Source organism: Aulostomus chinensis, chromosome 3, assembly GCF_037954235.1.
Source record: "Aulostomus chinensis isolate RoL2024-O1b breed Wild chromosome 3, RoL_Achi_v1.0, whole genome shotgun sequence".
Taxonomy (NCBI): Eukaryota; Metazoa; Chordata; class Actinopteri; order Syngnathiformes; family Aulostomidae; genus Aulostomus; species Aulostomus chinensis.
Window position 1 is genome coordinate 26,995,812 of NC_141322.1, and position 17,957 is coordinate 27,013,768.

General features: G+C 45.2%; 1 protein-coding gene across 6 annotated transcripts in view; it reads left to right on the forward strand.

Annotated features, from left to right (window-relative positions):
* The first annotated feature begins 1,304 nt into the window (after positions 1-1,304).
* The window catches only part of magi3b (membrane associated guanylate kinase, WW and PDZ domain containing 3b), a 138,445-nt gene continuing 121,792 nt past the window's right edge, over positions 1,305-17,957 (forward strand). The window contains exons 1-2 of one of the 6 annotated variants that reach the window (XM_086200025.1): positions 1,316-1,542; positions 1,661-2,346. In XM_086200025.1, coding sequence (XP_086056151.1) covers positions 2,040-2,346 — 307 coding nt within the window. In that variant the 5' untranslated portion in view covers positions 1,316-1,542; positions 1,661-2,039. Of the gene's footprint in view, positions 2,347-17,957 lie in introns of all 6 variants that reach the window. The other 5 variants (XM_086200029.1, XM_086200027.1, XM_086200030.1 and 2 more) reach the window with 5 other exon arrangements.

Below are 17,957 nucleotides of genomic sequence, written 5' to 3' on the forward strand. Positions count from 1 at the left end.
GAAAAACAACTGCTTATCTGTTATCAGGTGAGGGAAAAAAGGCCTCAAATTTGAAGCTTGTCCTTACCGAACCCGGTGGAATCCCAGGAGTTACCCTCTCTCGCACCCGCCGACAGGAAACTGTTTCTTAAAAACTACAGGTGTGTTCCTTCCCGTTCAGGCTTAACGGTAATTAACTCGCCTTGAAGGACAGCGTTGCACGTCTCTGACATATGACTGTCCTGTGAGTCAGCGTGCCCGGATTGTCGGAATCCATCATGCTGCATTTGAGTGGCTTTGGCAAAAGCGGACTGTGCATCATTCACAACGTGCTGCGAAACCCCACTAGATTTCCCCAGATGCTGGTGACATTCCCAGTATTTAATTAACGTCCAGAGCTGCGCTTGCAAAAGAAAAACACTTCACTTTTGCATAATCTTGCATTTTTTTATCGAGAGCTTCAGTTGAGTAAGACAAATGAGCCGTTGTGAAGCGTGAAGGCTTTAATCGACGACAACACACACATGCATGTAAATGTGTGCGAGCTCGTGAGGAACTAGTGTCCAGGTCATGGAACAGACGAGAGGTGCAGCTCTCCTGAAACGCCACATTCTTAACTCCAGAGCTGAAAACGGATTGAATAATGCATCAGCAGGCCACTGCCCATGCAGCTGGAGGGACCTCTGAGAATTTACAGATTGGTCATCTATAGATCCGGTCCGAGTAGAACGTGGAGGAGTGCGTACAAGCAGGTTTGTGTAGGTGGTCAAATGCACTTGAAGACCTGAGGACACGTGGAGCAGGTCGTGGTTTGCGGGACTTTTACTATGTCACTAGGTGGCGCTGCAGAGACAATGACTATTATGGCCAACAACAATACCATAGTGTATATTTTGAAGCCACAAGATAAAACTCATTCCCTCAATTTAGCTATTTTGAAGCCTCTATTTATGTATTTTTCCCCCCTCAATTTGATTGTGGCCACAGGATACAACGCTCAATTAAGTTACTTTACATTTTTGAGCAAATTAAATCACGTACATCTTCTGAATTCAGCTGTTTTATGTTTTTTGAGGTAGGAACATCTTGTGTCTACACATTAATTAAGTTGAGGGAACGAGTTACACCCAGGCCCCTGCCCTTCTTGCTTCCTGTTGTATTGGACTACGATGTGTTTATATTTGTTAGCTATTGTATTATTCATCCAGGCAGGTTTTTGTAAATGTTGACAAATTTGAAAAAAAAAATCGCATGGATTTTAGTGAAGGTGACAAGATTGATATTAATTGATCTCATGTTTAGTACCGCAGCACACCGGAAGGTGGAGCCCGCCTGAGCTCACCGCCCGCCCCGCCGCCGCCGCTGAGCGTAAAGGGGGCGTTTCGAAGCCTGGCTGCATCTCTCTTGGCGGTGCCAGGTGTGTTCAAACCTGTACCAGACAAACGCTCGCAGATGTCTGTCGTCTCAGTCATCATGGGCTGGATTTCAACCGCATAACCCCGTACCACCCCCACCGCTGACGGCTGCTTCCCGTCTGTCTCCAGCCTGCCCGCCCGCCCGCAGGTATGAGGGATTTCTCGTTGACGCACTACAGTTCAGCGCCAGACACATAATCAACCGCCGAGTTAGCAAAAAATAATTAAAAAAACCAACCTCTCCGTTTGGGTTTTGTTTTGGCAAGTTGGCGTCGGGGAGGCCCCTTCAGACACGAGGCAGAGCGCGGATGTGGTTCCGGAGGAGCGATGGAGCGCATACAACCTTGACTGATCCGTTTTTAACCATCGCGTCGCTGTCAACTCCTCTGTTTTTACGCACAAGGAGCGCTTGGAATTATTGCAACCAAGGCAACTGTGCGCACACCGGAGCACAAACCCCGTGGGATGACAGACATCAGCGGCAGAGTGACGAGTGAGAACCAGTCTCCTAAACGTCAGGAAGATGAAAATCCCAGCCGGAGTGGAGAAGAACTCACCGGGGTTTATTAGGCCGCTTATTTAACAACAGCAAACCCAGGCGCCTGTCAACGTTTAGCTGGTCCGTTCATCGAAGAGGGAGTAGGCATGTCCAGGACACTGAAGAAGAAGAAACACTGGTCCAGTAAAGTGGTGGAGTGCGCGGTGTCATGGGGGAACCTCGGGGACTTTGGCTCCGTGGTGGAGGTGCTGGGGGGAGCAGAGCTGGGAATGTTCCCCCACCTGGGCCAGATGAAGCTGGACGTGCTGGTGTGTCACGTCGGGAAGCTTCCCTACTACGGAGACGTTTTGCTGGAGGTGAACGGGACGCCCGTCAGTGGACTTACAAACCGTGACACGCTGGCTGTCATACGCCACTTTCGGGAGCCGATTCGCTTGAAGACGGTCAAACCAGGTGCGTCCCTGCTCTGTGTGTGTGTTTGTGTGTCTGTCTGTCTGTCTTGGTTTGTTTGTTTCTGTGTGAGCGTGTGTTCCCACAGTCCTGTCACTTGAGCTCTGTTTGTAAGATGAGCGTTTTGATTGTGACATCACTAAACACGCCTCACGATCCTCAGCATCGTTTGGTCAGCGGAAACACATTTGTGCTCATGTCAAGACAGAATATCCTCCATTTAGGAAGATTTCTACCAAGATAATCACATTCACACGCGTCTGTATGCAATTGCAACAGAAGAGAGTACAAAAACACGCCCTCCTGACTCCTCCCCTGTGATAGAAACATTTGATTCTGCTGAGTTAAAAAATAAAAGGTGATTCTACCCTCTTTTACTTCCTCACACACCTTCAAGAGAACACACCATGGTAAACGCCCCTCTTTCCGATCAAGTCTAATTGCCCAATTCTTTCACCACTTTCTCAGGGAGATCCAAAAGTGATAATGGCAATAATGGCATGTAGCCCAGCCGGAGCCTTCCAGTCTAAGTGCACTTACATGCATAGAAATAAGGCCTAATTACATCCTCCATTATTCAGCCTACTCTGCTGCCCGTTGGTTACAGACGCTGGAGTGCAGCCGCAACATGCAAACACTAATAACAGGTATGAGATGCTGTCATACTGGTGCCGAGCCAACTGGAAGGGGTTAAGCGGAGGGTTTTGATGTCACTTGAGGGACAGTTGTGTGTGTGTGTGTGTGTGTGTGGAGGGAGAGAGAGAGAGAGAGAGAAAGAGATGATATGGAATCTTTAAAAAAAAACTCTTCAAAAGGGTTCTGCAGCGGAGTCCCAGGAAGCCAGGCCAGGATCCCTGGAGCTCAGCAGCTCTGGATGTGCACACATGCATACTTATGGCGTGTATATGCAGTCGTTCCTGGGAGCCTTCCTGCATTGTATGTATTTTTTATGTTGTATAAGCATACAAGAGATGAAAGGAAAAATGGTGTTTGTCAAGATTTAGGAGTCTAGTGCCTATTAGTGTGCATGAGGAAGAAGGTGTGTGTTCATGGCTTTCTGTCGTCCCCAGAGCTCCTAACACCATGCTCCCTGCCTCACTAACCAAGGATGATTAATAAAGGGCATGGAGGGAAGGAAGGGGAGAGCAGGAGGGAGGGAAGGGGGGAGGCGTGTGGAGAGAAACATAAAGAGAGATGGGGGGGGGGGGGGGGGGGATCGTCTCTGCCGTTTGGCTCCAGGCTCGACTCCCACATGTTTTTGCTTCTTAAGCTCACGGGGAAGTAATAGGTGACAAAGATGGCAAAAATCCCCCTCAGCCATTTCTCCTCTGTCATGCCTACCAGTCTGCCCCAGTTTTTGCACATTCTGTGCATACAGATGTGGCATTTGGTTGTACGTTAATTTGCGTTTAGCTTCTCTTTACTGTTCTGTAACTAAGAAAAAGGCCTCGCAACGCCCCCTGGCATCAGCACACAGATGGGGGTGTGATATTGTATGATTATTTGTTGTGCATGTGTGCATGTGTGTGACGTGTATACATTCCTGTGTGGTAGCTTCATGTTTAATTCACACCTCTTGCATAATTGAGTTAGCAAGTGAATTTTCTCCACTCTGATGGAGGCAGTGGGCCTGGAGGATCAGCTGTTTCCAGGAAGTCGCGATGACATGACGGCGGCGACGGACAGGCTCTATCGGTCCTCCAGATGCTCCTCTGTGTGTTCTTTCTGAGATCCTCTGTGGTCTGCCTGCCTCGCCTCCTGGAACAGGCGGGCCCTCCTGAGCTGTCGCTGACAGTCGGGGCGGAGCGCGCGAGGAAGGAATAAAGATTGTGCAGAGATGCAAAGACAGAAATGGGGGTTTGAGGCGAGGATGGAGAGAGACAGGATGCGAGATGCAAGTCTCTGTGGAGGCTATTATCTATCTCTGTCATTGATCCAACAGGAATGGGAGCTGAAAGAGTCGCTCACAGCACTTCACTTACTTTTCTATAGCTGCTTGTGGTGCATCATATATTCTCCAGAGGCTGCGCTCAGACATGCACACCTCCTCACGTACACCAGTGTGAACCGAAGACCTTATGTCAAATTTCACAGGATACTGTGAGGTGGATTTGCCCATCTCCCCGGAACCTTTGACTAAACTGGGGTGCCTCTGTTAAAAACTCTTTTCTGGAAACTATTCCTACCCGTATACCTGCAGCTGAGGATTGATGAAAAGATTCATGAATGGCGTCCCAGAATTCCTCTGCCACTGTGTAGTTATTTTCTGCTGCGCCTCCTATGCGTGTGCAGCTTCAGTCACTGAGCAATCAAAACATACAGACCTGTAGCCGTTTCTGTTCAGCTGAATGCGTGATGACTTTGATATCAAATGAATAATTTCACATTGCAATACACTCTGGAGCTGCTGCAACAAGCTTTCATCTTTTACATGACTAATACTGAACATATGAAACACTCTCGTACAAGGCTTCTCTTTAACATGCTGTTTGTGTATTAGTCGGATGCTTAAGACGAGTATTGTGGTTACTGCAACTACTGCAACTACTGGGGAGATGGAATTTAATTTGACCAGGCTCATTGTTTGTCTACTGGGGGAAAGTTCTCTAAAAGCCCCTCATGATATTGTATGTTTTGCCAGTATCTGTGTATTTTACATCTGATTGGCTGATATTTAACAATGTAAATATTATCTGTATGAAAACAGGATCATATACGTAACATCCTGATATTCACATCTGGTACAGACTTGAAACATTTAGAGAATCCCATAAATGTGTAAGTCCTCTGCTCTTGTTGATGTCGCTTCATGGGTGGACGAAGGTGTTATCTGACTCCCCAGGCCTTACGCAGTAACTTGTATTTTCAAGAAATTTTCAGGAAGTGATGTCGGGTAAGGGCGGCACGGTGGTGCAGTGGTCAGCACTGTCGCCTCACAGCAAGAAGGTTCCGGGTTCGAGCCCCGGCTGGAGCACGGGATCTTTCTGTGTGGAGCCTCCGTGTTCTCCCTGTGTCTGTGTGGGTTCTCTGAGGCTGATTGATACTCTAAACTGACTGTAGGTGTGACTGTGAGTGTGAATGGTTGTCTGTCTCTATGTGCTGGCCCTGTGATGGACTGGTGACCTGTCCAGGGTGAACCCCGCCTCTCACCTGAAGGCTGTTGGGATAGGCTAACAGGATAAGCGGTAGAAAATGCATGGATGTTGGGTATGACATCATATCATATAATATTGTAGCTCAGTATGTTGTGATATGTATCTCATTGTGACTGACTGGTGATGATTCAGGGAAATATAATGAGACCTGCGCGACCGACCAAACCAGGTTTTGCACGAACAAGGTTCAGTTAAATGGTGTTGGATCTCCGGTTAGAGAGCTAAAGACAACACGTTTCTACGGGACTGGATTTACGAGGTTAAACAGCATTGATTCCAACAGTTGATTCACAGGTTAGAGGGCTGAAATAAAAATCATGATTTCCTTACTCAGAATTCAGATTATTGGTCACTATTTTCTTCAGTATAAACATTTATTGCTCCTCGCTACAGAAAGAAAAGCAACAAAGGACTATTATTGGTTGATTATTATTAGCGTGATAATGAGAAACGGTGCATTTTCAGAGTGGAATAATCCATTTTGGTAAAATGTTGAGATTTAGGGGGTAGTTTTGCCTTTTAACCTTTTAGGGAAATCAGGCAAAAAATTGCATAACAAATTACTGAACTGAAGTAGATTCTGCTATTGATAGTAAACACTTAGATTTTAGGTTTCCTTCTTTTGCTGTGTTAGCAACATATTTTCTCTTACCTGCTGATCACGCCAATAGAGAGAATACAGAGTGACATGAGCCCCTAAGCCCCCGTATCAAACAGCAATAGTGAGTGTGGGTTAATCACATTAATGCACCTCTCATATCAGGAAGTGCCTCTCAATGGAATCATCCTCTTGACAGGCGATGCTTTGTCACTGCGAAGAGATTTGCAGTTGGCGTCAAAAAAAAGAGAAAGAAAAAGGAGAGGCAGTGGGAATACAGCGGCCCAGAGAGTCTTGTCAAATAACTACAGACATCTGTTCTCGCCTTCGAGATGTTTCTGCCCGTCAGCTGAAGGAGAGCCATCTCGTACGCCGCCCCCTAAACACAGAACTCATGACAAAGTAATGTATGCTCCTCTGTAGTAATAGTGTAATTGGATTACTGCCTGGTGTGCATGTTGTTGTATGTTGCCTATGTTTGTCGCTACATTGCCTTTTATACCAGGCCTCCCTCGGCAAACCTCACCGGTGCTAAATAAGAATTACAGGGCAGAAAGAGAGGGGCATTCAGCCTGGTTACAATAAACACAATAAATAGCTGGCAGGGAATTCTCACGCGTCTTATTAATAATTTTAAATGGGAACCACAGAATGCAGGTAACACAGCATATTAAACAACAAACATGGCAAGGTCCCGCTTTACACGAACAAATCCAGTAGATGTTGCGTCATCCATTCTGCTGCAGCTCCTGCTGGAGCTTTAATGACCATATCAATGTTCTGCTTTCACATTTCAGCCCATTTACTTCAAATATGAAGGTGCCGTATTACTGCTGGCTGTATGTGGATCACCGTAGACGATGTTTCCCTCCAGGCTTCCGCTGGTGATCCATCAGCTGCAATGTACCTTTGATGTAAATAAAACCCAACTTACAGAGCGCCGTCTGATGGGTTAATTAAACATCTCTAACCATAAAAACACAAACAGCATCCCAACGGACGAAACGAGTTGAATCTGTTTCAATTCAAATTTCCATTTCAGTTTATTTGCAAGGTTTCACAGTTGTACGCTGTTAACTAAACGCGCTAAATGAAGCTGCCCTAACAACGTATTGAAAATAAAGTTGGTCGTAAAATTCTCACTGAAGAGGAGCCCACTGAAATGCAGCTGCTGCAGCACACGTGAGCCCCAATACCATTTAATCAGAATATATTGTGATATGGTGTTCATCCTCGAGGCTGGAATATTGATTCCAGATTTATTAAACTAATATTGTGATACATCATTCTATTGATTCAATTGCCAAGCTCTTGTGATGAACTGTTGTGATACTGTTCTGTTTGTTTCCTTGAACTAACCAGCTAAACAGTCAGCTATGATAAGATGAGTTGATTTAATTAAATACGCCTATGTCAGAAGTCATGTATGAAATACATTTAAAGGCGCTGTTCCAGATTTAGCAGCCAGCTAATTTTCATTTGTAGTCCCTGACTGCAGAGGACACACTCCTACCACACGCTGTATTTAACGAGTGTGAATTTACCACACGAGGGACCACAGGATAAGTGGAGAAACCTCCATCCCTGGCCGCTCTAGGAAGGAATAATGGAAAGACGACCAACCAAGCTGGAAAAAAAAAGACGAGGACAAAAGCAGAAATCAACTCAACAAACACATCAAAGATTCTTCAGTGAAAAACTATTGGAAATCCCGCAACCGCTTTTGTACTGTAATATCCAGATTAGTCATGACATTCAGTGTTGATGAGGCAACGCATGAGTGTCAGTTAGTCAAAGCAAACAGTTCTCCCGGGATCTGTAATATTTAACCCCTCGCTGTGATGGAGATGAGAAGCGCAGCAGCAAACTTTTGATCAATAGATCCCTCTTGTGTTTTGTTAAGACCACCAGCCCACTGGTGTGCTCATCAGCCAGCGTGGGGTTCGTTGGTGCGCCGCCACACTTGAACAAGATTGTTTCAGTAAATGTAAGACTTAGCGGAGTAGCAGTGGATGACAATTAGCAGGAGTGTTGTTCCATCACTGCATACGGTCAACCTTCCACCCTTGTCTCATTAATGGCTCACTAACCTTCACCGCTGCCTCTCCTCTTCGCTCGCCGAGGATCAGAGATGCCGGCTGCTGGGCTGCATGCGGCAGGCTCATCCTCTTTCATTATCCAGCTCCATGTGAAAAACATGACAGTAAAAAACTGAAGCAATTCTCATGAATAGAGTAAACGATAGAGCAGTGGTTGGTGCTGTTGCTTACACCAAGAAGGTTGCTGGTTCAATTCCAGCAGCTGACTGGGGCCTTTCTGTGTGGCGACTGCAAGGGTTTCCCCTGGTTTTTCCTGGCGTCTGCTTTTGTTTTCTCCAGGGCTTCAGCTTCCTCCCCATCGCCAGAAAAGATGCAAATTTACATGCAGTAGATGAATGTAGAATATTGGCACTCATAATTGTGGCCTGGTCCAGTTCATAGACCATTAAATGTTCATGAAAATCCCACTAGTATTGGACACTAGTGTGGAGCCCAGGTGGTGCAGCGGTCCACTGCGTTGGGGTCTTCGGCTTAGTTCCCTGTTCTGCCTCCAGCTTGGTCAGACGTCTGCTCGGACGTCTGGACAGACATGCGAGGCTGTCTTCTCTAGCGCCTCCTGTGGTCGGCCTGTTCATTATCCTCCTGCATGGCGCGTCCCCCTGGTGAAACTTCTCACCATCAGGTGGAACAGTGACGCCTACATGCAATGGCGGGAGCTTTCAGTAAGTCCGTGGTGCTTCTCAGAGCAGCAGAGGAGGCGGAGCAATGACCAGGACTGCTTGTGGGTTGGCGATGACCATTTTTGGGAGAGAAATGGGTTATAATTAAAAGTAGATTAAAAAAAAACGACATTTGGAAATGAGCATGTCAGTTTTTGGCCCCTGTTTGACAAATCTCTTCATAAACTCTCTGCACTTTTTTCTTGTATCTCTTTGCCCTTTTGCTAGATCACCCTACAAAGCATTTTGTTGATATTCAGCTTGTTTGTCCTCTGCGACTCTCATCAAGCATCTCCCAAGAGTACCCGAGGCAGCTGTCAGGCTGGAAGTGAAGTGCTCTGTGTCTTATTACACACACACACACACACACACACACACACACACACACACACACACACACACTCACGACATAATGCAATCCCTAACCTAATTCAAACCTTGACCCTCAAACAACAATTTATAACTTGTCCATACAAGTGCGTGGACAGAACACACACAGACACACACAAACACACACACTATGGAATGGATCGAAAAGCTAGCTGTGCACAGTCTCCATAGTGACACATCAAATTGAAACTGAGACCTAAAATCAGTCGGCCGGTGAGATTCGCCTGACTGCTGCATGTCTAACAAGATTAAAACTGCATGAATTCTCAAGAAATCAGGAAACGTGAAGGAGTGAAACATATATTAAGTGTTGAAGCTGGGGAGGGAGTTTCAACAAAACACAGTTAGCAAAGATGAAAATCAGTCCAGATCCAAATGTATGGAACCTCTTCATAAACGCTGGTGCAGGATTTACTCCCTTCGTAGCTTAACTGTCTACATTTCACATTCAGTTGCTACTTTTTTTGTTGTTGCATAAGAACAGATGAGGTAAATTAATGCCTCCAACAACCAGCAAATTCATCAAAAGTGTTGATTTGCCTCAGAAACAAGTCTTTTTCCATCTAATTAAGATATCAAGTCTCAATACCAGGATTAATGAGTTGTTTATTGCAGTGCAGCACTGCACCAGCTTCCCCCATAACTGCAAAGCAGAGCTGCCAACATCCCATAACATCCAAGCCGAGAGCCCACTCTCCCGTGCCTCGCAGTGTGTTTGTGGGGGCAAAGCAGAGGGGGTGGGTGGGAAGGTGGGAGGTACAAAACAAACGAGCGTAAAGTTGCTCCCAGCCTTTTTCAGAGTTCTCAATAATTCATCTATACGAGAGCTGGATACTCCACCAGTGGGTGTGTGCATGTGACTGATAACTGATGGTATTAGAGTAAACAGACCCCCCCACACCCCCCCCCCCGCCAGCTCTCTCATCATTCCCCCTCACATTCCTGCACCACCAACACCTGCAATGTAAACAGCATGCTTGATGAGGTGTTTGAAGTCGTAACTGAACATTTTGAGAGGGATGATTACTGTAGAACGTTCCGTGATGATTTCATGTAAAGATGTGAAATATATGAGCAGATTTGTTGTCGTGGGTGTTAGTTTGGTTTGTAGTCAAGAGACGTCGAGATGCTGTCGAGTCCTCATTAATTTGTTTCTTTTCGCGCAGCGTAAACAAGCCAAAAAGAAACTAGACTTGGTCAGTTGTCCTGATCCTCACACCATTAATCAGTCAGCCTCCCGGCTCACCAGTGAAATGATAAACTGTCTTAGTGCACGAAATCCAGCAAACTATATCAAATATTTCATAACAATCAATAGTCCAACACAGCTGACACAGGAAGAGACCATTTCTGATCATTCTCGAGTGAAGCGACCTGTTGTTGGTGAGCAGTTGATAAAAAATGAAGCAAATCCAAATCCTTAGACAGATCCTCTGTGCCTAGAATCTAACCAGGCCTTTCCAGAGCATTGGCAGGTCGTGAAACACCAGTGTTTTAGGGCATGGAAACGTGTTTATGTGTCGTATCAGAAGATCTGGACAAACATCTTATCTGGTTGGTTGTGTTTTTAAATCAGTGGTCATGGGAAGATGTCTGGTCCTGGGCTTGGAGCCTATTATGGCGATCAAATAGCCATAGAGCTGAGAGAGGTGCACACAGGTCACGGTGGATGGGTTTAATGAGCTCTGTGTGTGTGTGTGTGTGTGTGTGTGTGTGTGTGTGTGGAGATGGGGCGGAGGGTGTCATACCCAGAACATCAACCATCATGAACATTATTGGAAGCCACTTTCTGAATGACATCTTGTTTCCACTTGAATCGTCTGTTGTATTTGAAAAGGTCATTTTGGTTTTTTTTGGTTGTTGTTTTTTTTATTGTTAAACTTAATTCAATCAGGTGAATCCCAGCAAGGTCTCGTTTTCAAGAGAGACCCAAATGCGCAAAAACAAAACCCCAGAAAGATAAATTGCATTGCAATTTGATTATGATGGACACCAAAAATTTGAGAAGACACAAAATGAAATGAAGCCATACAGGATGCTAATTGCATTTGGATGTTGACAGAAGGTCCAGTTTCTTCAGTGTTTTTTTTTGTTGTTGTTGTTGTTTTTTTAAATTTTAAATCAGAAAGAGATTCTGTCCCTGTTTCCTAATCCTGGCCCTGTAAATACGCTCTGTTTTCTTTTTCGAGGTTGTGAAAATCATTTGCTACATTTTTGATTGTTTATGGTTTTTGGCCATTTTGGAGTTGTAAGCGACTTTTACTGCTCATTGGAGGAGGGAATTGGAGGTGGTTATTTTTTACTGCCACCTGCATCCTATTTGCCCTCGCCCCCCCCCCCTTTTTTTTTTTTTTTGCATATAAAAGCCTGGATGTCTGCATGGGTCATCTTTAGGTTTGTGCCGTCTCTGTCAGCGTCTGAGGGAAGATTGGAGGGGACGGCTGCAGAGGAGTCACCCCTTGTTCTGTTTATTTTACCGGAGGCGCAGCAGCCATACGGTGGGTGACTGACCCAGCGCTCTCATGAAGGACGTTATCTTTATGCAACAACGATTGGTACACGCCACAGCGCTCCCCTCCCGCTCACTTCAGTGACTGCACACTTGGCCAGTGTTCCCTGCTTCCTAGTACCCAGATGCGCATTTTCTTCCAACTGGTGTTTATCACTGTACGATTGAGGACTCAGGTGACCTCGAGACAGCTCTTGGGTAATAGACTTTGACATCTGAATTAGTCTGCTCCTTCGAAGGGTGATTAGTGAGCAGCTTCAGTTTCTGTGAGGATGCTGATAGGCAGACATAAACACACAGGCCGGTGGTGGGGAGGGGGGGGCATCTCCCAGTGTTTCACAATGGGAGACTTGCCAGTAATGTGGCTCATCATGAGGTGGTCACGGTGGGGTTTTGCAGATGGCAGGGGAAGGAAAGTTTGACTGGGAGTCTCATGCTTTCATTGGTTATTTAGCCACATGAAGGAGATCATTTTCATTAGCATGATGCTGCACTGTGAGAGGCTCTCATAAAGTTTAGGAACATGAGGAGCTTTTGATTTTTTTTTTTTTCATACCAAAAATCATTTTCCCGTCTCTGTGTCTTGGCTATGGCTCGCCCAGCTTTTATGCTCATCCCTTCCTCAGCTTGTTTATTATTCCTTGGCTGTGTGTTTCGCTGTGTGCTCGTGGCGGCAGGGGAACGACTGGCTTTGTAGAATCTTAATAGCTAAAAGCTTGCTCCAAGCTTTCCATTCACTGCTTGCTGCAGGCGTGTGACTGAATGCCAATGAGACATTAGGGTTGAGGCAGGATGGATCAGCCCAGGCTGTGGCAGTCCGGGTCTGAGTGGCTTTCGAGCCCTTTTCCAGGTAAGGAGCGCTCTGTCTGCTTCCAGAGGCTGCACAGCGAGAGGTGCTGTGTATCTCAGGTTGATCTCAGATGTGCCCCTTCTCCTGCTTCTGTCAAAAGGAAGATAATCTAAGTGCATTTCTTCTGACTTTGTGCTGCCCGTCCAGGAACGTACTGCCCAAGAAAGTAAGAAGTTATAGTGGATCTGTTAGATCCTGTTTCAGTAAAGATGTAATGGTGGAGCAGAGCTGTGGCGAGGTCGTAATCAGGGTTTGGGATCATGTTGTCATCCGATCGATACAGCTATTGATATCAGAAGTGGAAAGACAATAAATTCTTAAAAAACTTGGTTTGACTGTGATCACTTATAAGAAAATACCTCTGAGACAAAGTAAGACAAGCAGCAGTGAACGTCCAACAATTTTTTTCTAACAATAAAGAAGACAAATATCATGTTTCTCACATTAGGAGTGGTCCGCGATCAGGTACATACAAAATCCCATCCAGTGTGGTGAACTTGCCTTCAAAATAAAAGCAGCCTTTTTTTCCTCGCTCTGACGACTGGAGCTTGCACCTCCCCCTCCACCTCCTGTAGCCTCACCACCACCTCGCCTTTAGAAATACACTTCTTTTAAAAAAAAAAAAATCAACAATATGTTATTTTCATGGGCGGCACGGTGGTGCAGTGGTCAGCACTGTCGCCTCACAGCAAGAAGGATCCAGGTTCGAGCCCCAGCTGGAGCACAGGGTCTTTCTGTGTGGAGTCTCCATGTTCTCCCTGTTCCTGTGTGGGTTCTCTCTGGTACTCCAGCTTCCTCCCACAGTCCAAAGACATCAAGAGGGGACGAGGCTGATTGATACTCTAAATTGACCGTAGGTGTGACTGTGAGTGTGAATGGTTGTCTGTCTCTATGTGTTGGCCCTGTGATGGACTGGTGACCTGTCCAGGGTGAACCCCGCCTCTCGCCCGTTGACGCTGGGATAGGCTCCACCCCCCCGTGACCCTTAATGTAGGACTAAGCGGAAGACAATGGATGGAAGGATGGATGTTATTTTCACTGGCGGCACGGTGGTGCAGTGGTCAGCACTGTTGCCTCACAGCAAAAAGGTTCCGGGTTCAATCCCCAGCTGGAGCACAGGATCTTTCTGTGTGAGTCTCCATGTTCTCCTGTTCCTGTGTGGGTTCTCTCTGGTACTCCAGCTTCCTCCCACAGTCCAAAGACATCAAGAGGGGACGAGGCTGATTGATTCTCTAAATTGACTGTAGGTGTGACTGTGAGTGTGAATGGTTGTCTGTCTCTGTGTGTTGGCCCTGGGATGGACTGGCGACCTGTCCAGGGTGAACCCCGCCTCACGCCTGAAGGCTGCTGGGATAGGCTCCACCCCCCACGACCCTTAACAGGATAAGCAGTAGAAAATGGATGGATGGATGGATGGATGTTATTTCTCTAAAACCAAGAATTGATCAGTTGATCCAGGGACATCTTTTTTATTCAAACTATTATTTTGTAAAAAGTTTAAAATCCGTCTATTCTTGGAATCGGCAGCTTTTCGTTAAACATCCCCAGCTGTTGCCCTGGACACTTCGGGTACACAACTCCTATGTTTATACAGGAGATTTTATTAAATTAAATTCATAGTTGCCTTTATATAATTTTATGGTGAGTGAATAAAGTGCAGAAGACAGTATTATGAAACCTCAGTGATAATGCAGAATCATACATTGCCAGACTTTGCTGCTTGGTTTCCCATTATAGCAACTATCATGGATCGCTACAAAGCCACTGTGTATTTGTGTGTGTGTGTGTGTGTTATGTGTCACGTCACAACTTGAATGTGCTGTCTTCTCTATTCTAATTGTGACACAGGCTGTTGTTGTCAACAAAGAACCCGTTAACGTACCTCAAATGAAGAGTTAACACCTATTTCCTCATGGTCACGTGCTTGTGTGTGCATACTCGCACACACACACGCAGACACATACACACACACACACACACACACACACACACACACACACACACCCATCAATCCATCTCCCTCGCAGCATGCACATGATTCTCAACATGATGAAAATGTTGCTAACAGTGGGACGGAATGATGGGTGGATGAAGAAGCCGAGTCACCCAGTCTCTGGCTAATCTGATTACACACAGCTTCACACAGTCGTCCTGGCTGATGAAGGGAGGGCATTAGGGAAGGGACAGATGGATGAGCCATGGTTGTTAACAGCTGTGGTTAACTCTGTTGTGTAATATACAGTTGTGATGTTCAGAATGAGGAAGCCATGTGACAGAATTCAGGGAAATTACAGTATAACAGGCCGTACTCTCGCCACGGGGCTGCCGACTGTTTTGAAGCATTTACGAGATTCATCCTGTGCTGACCTAGAAGGTGGTGCAGCAGAGACAAAGGAAATTTAATTAGAGCACATTTTCCTGCACAGTAAATAGAATCAGACATAAAAGCACCCCCCCCCCCAAGAAAAACGGAAAGTCCTCCAAAACAATGACTTCAGTTTTGTCCTCATTCATCAGGGTGTTCCTGCACAGGTAGTGGGTTTACATGCACAGTTACGATCGATCAGACCATTTAATTGGTCAGCTGTCATTGTCCCAGTATTAAAGGACCCGGGAAGAATTGATTTATTGCCGGAAGTGTACCTGCCTCTGGAACAGTAAGTGGTGATGTTCAAAGACTACTAAGAAATATGCTTCGAAGTGCTGCACATTTCTCTTCATCCATCAGAATCGGCGTTTTCGCCCTTGCTCCCGCCATCATGGTACCTCATTGTGTGCTGTTTGACCCCGGGGTTAAGTACCACTGCAGACCATGTGCAGAATGATTGAAGTGTATGCATGCCTGAGAAATTGATTCAACATGAACAAAGTCTGTTTGTCCAGCTTAGTACAATAGCAGCCAGACGAACGTGTATTTTAAAAGTCCAGTTCTAGTCAGAATAATACAATAAATCAACGCTTGTCATCTGCTGACCAGAAGTGGCTTGACCTCCAGTACAATTTCGTCTGCAACATTTAATATTTTAGACTAAAAAAAATATCCAGGTGATCATTGACTGACACTTGACACACCAGAGAGTATGACAGAGCAAAAGCTACGCTGCTTAATTCAGTGAAATACCTTTTGTTTCAGACCGAGCCGCTGGGACTGTTACTGAACGCAACTCCGAGCGATCTGATAAGGCGGCAGTGAGGATTCTGGCATTGATGATGCTGCAGGCGCTGGAGATAAGCAAGAGAGATAAATGATTGATCATTTCAGTTAGAAAATTCCAACATTTGGCGGTTGGAGACATGTAAATTTAAATATTTCCTGCTTTTTATGTCATTTAGGACAGAAAATCAAGGCTGTTTGGTTTTGAGAGGGTTGGATGGACAAAGGAAATGATTTGAATATGTCACTTTTGGGCTTGGGGGAAATTGTGGTGAGCATTGTTTGATTTTTTTTTATTTTAATTTTTTTTTTTTACATTTTGTAGACTACATTTGATCTTGAAAATGCTGGGCAGATGAATCGATGATGAATATAATTGTCAGCTCTACTGTAGATTGCAGAGAGCACATGATTCACCGGTGATTAATTAAACTAAAATCATCAAATGGTGGAGAGGCTTGTGATTGGTGCTCAGTCTCTCTGGTCCATCACCATCCAAAAATATGACTTCACAATAAGAGCAGATGAGTGGAGGCAGCTGGTGCTGGATGAGCGCTCCGTCACATGTGCAGGCTCCAAAAAAAAAAAAAAAGAAATCCTTCACTGGAGGGGCTCATGTGACCTACTATTATTTTATTATGACTTTATATTGGACTGCTGCTCATGTTGAGTAGAAAAGTCACCTCGGAGCAATCAAATCATGTCCTCAGATTGGATTTATGGGAGGAAAAAAGCTGTGTTTCTCCCCTCACACTCGATGTCAGACTCCATCCACCTTTTGGCTGCTCGGATCACAGTGGCTCGCTTAAGAATTTATCGAAGCAGCTGTTTTTTATTCTTTTATCAAGTTAAGGGTATTTGTTGCTCATATGCTTAGTGTTATTCAACGTCTTGGCTTCGGCGCTTTCATTCCTCTCTTGTGACATGAAGTCATTGGCTGGTTTCTAATCTTGTACTGCTGCTAAACATTTGCAATTAATGGGTGTTGATCGTGATGACTTCCGAGAAGGAGGTTGGGTTTCAGTGCATTTGTCTTCATGTCAGTTTTTTGTTTTTATTTTGCATTTACATTTTGCCTGGGCTGCCCGGTGGTGCAGGGGTCAGCACTGTGGCCTCACAGCAAGAAGGTTCCGAGTTCGAGTCCCGGCTTGGGCGCGGTATCTTTCTGTGTGGAGTCTCCATGTTCTCCCTGTGCCTGCGTGGGTTCTCTCTGGTACTCTGGCTTCCTCCCACAGTCCAAAAACATGCAATTTGGGGACTAGGCTGATTGATACTCTAAATTGACCGTAGGTATGAATGTGAGTGTGAATAGTTGTTCGTCTCTCTATGTTGGCCCTGCGATGGACTGACGACCTGTCCAGGGTGAACCCCGCCTCTCGCCCGTAGATGCTGGGATAGGCTCCACCCCCCCGCGACCCTTACTGGTAAGGAATAAGCGGAAGATGACGATGGATTTACATTTTGCTTGTAGGCCAGATTAGGCGTAACATGCAGGAGGGGCCAAGGAAGACTTTCACTTACATTTTGGAGCATATTGTTTATCACACAAATTATTTTTCTGTTTCATTAACGCTGTGAGATATAGCATTTGATTCACTCAGTGTTCAGGTGTTGAACTTTTTACTCATTTGTAGGCTTTTCATCTCAATTTTTAATCTATCATTTTTTTTGTTTTGTCGTAGCAAAAGTAAACAAGCAAAACCTTCTCTTTATAACTTATCAGCATGGATTCCTCATATTTCAGGCTTTGTAGCCCCCACCCCCCCTACAAAGTTAAGTTTGAGATTTTTTTTTGGAGACTTTTGAAAGTGACAGCGCTTTATTGGCATGATCTTAATGGTGCAGTTTATTTAAAATGCACAGAGTCATTCATCCTTTATCATCAGTTGAATCTTTAAACAATCAGCAACAATGGATCCTGAGAGCTCTATATTTCTGACTAATTTAGACTCATGAATAAAAAGTAAGCTTTCTCAAAGTTTTAAATAATTATATGGCAGTGACTAAGCCTGTGCATGTCCAAAATGGCCGACCAATCCCTGCATGCAAGCGACCATGAGTCAGGAAATTATAATTTTGGGTCTCAGAGCGCCAAGATAACATTCCAAAGGACCTGAGCTGATTATGCATTCTTTTAATGATGTGAAAGAAGTTTAATAAGCAACTAAACACACAACAATAGTACATTCTTCTTCTTCTT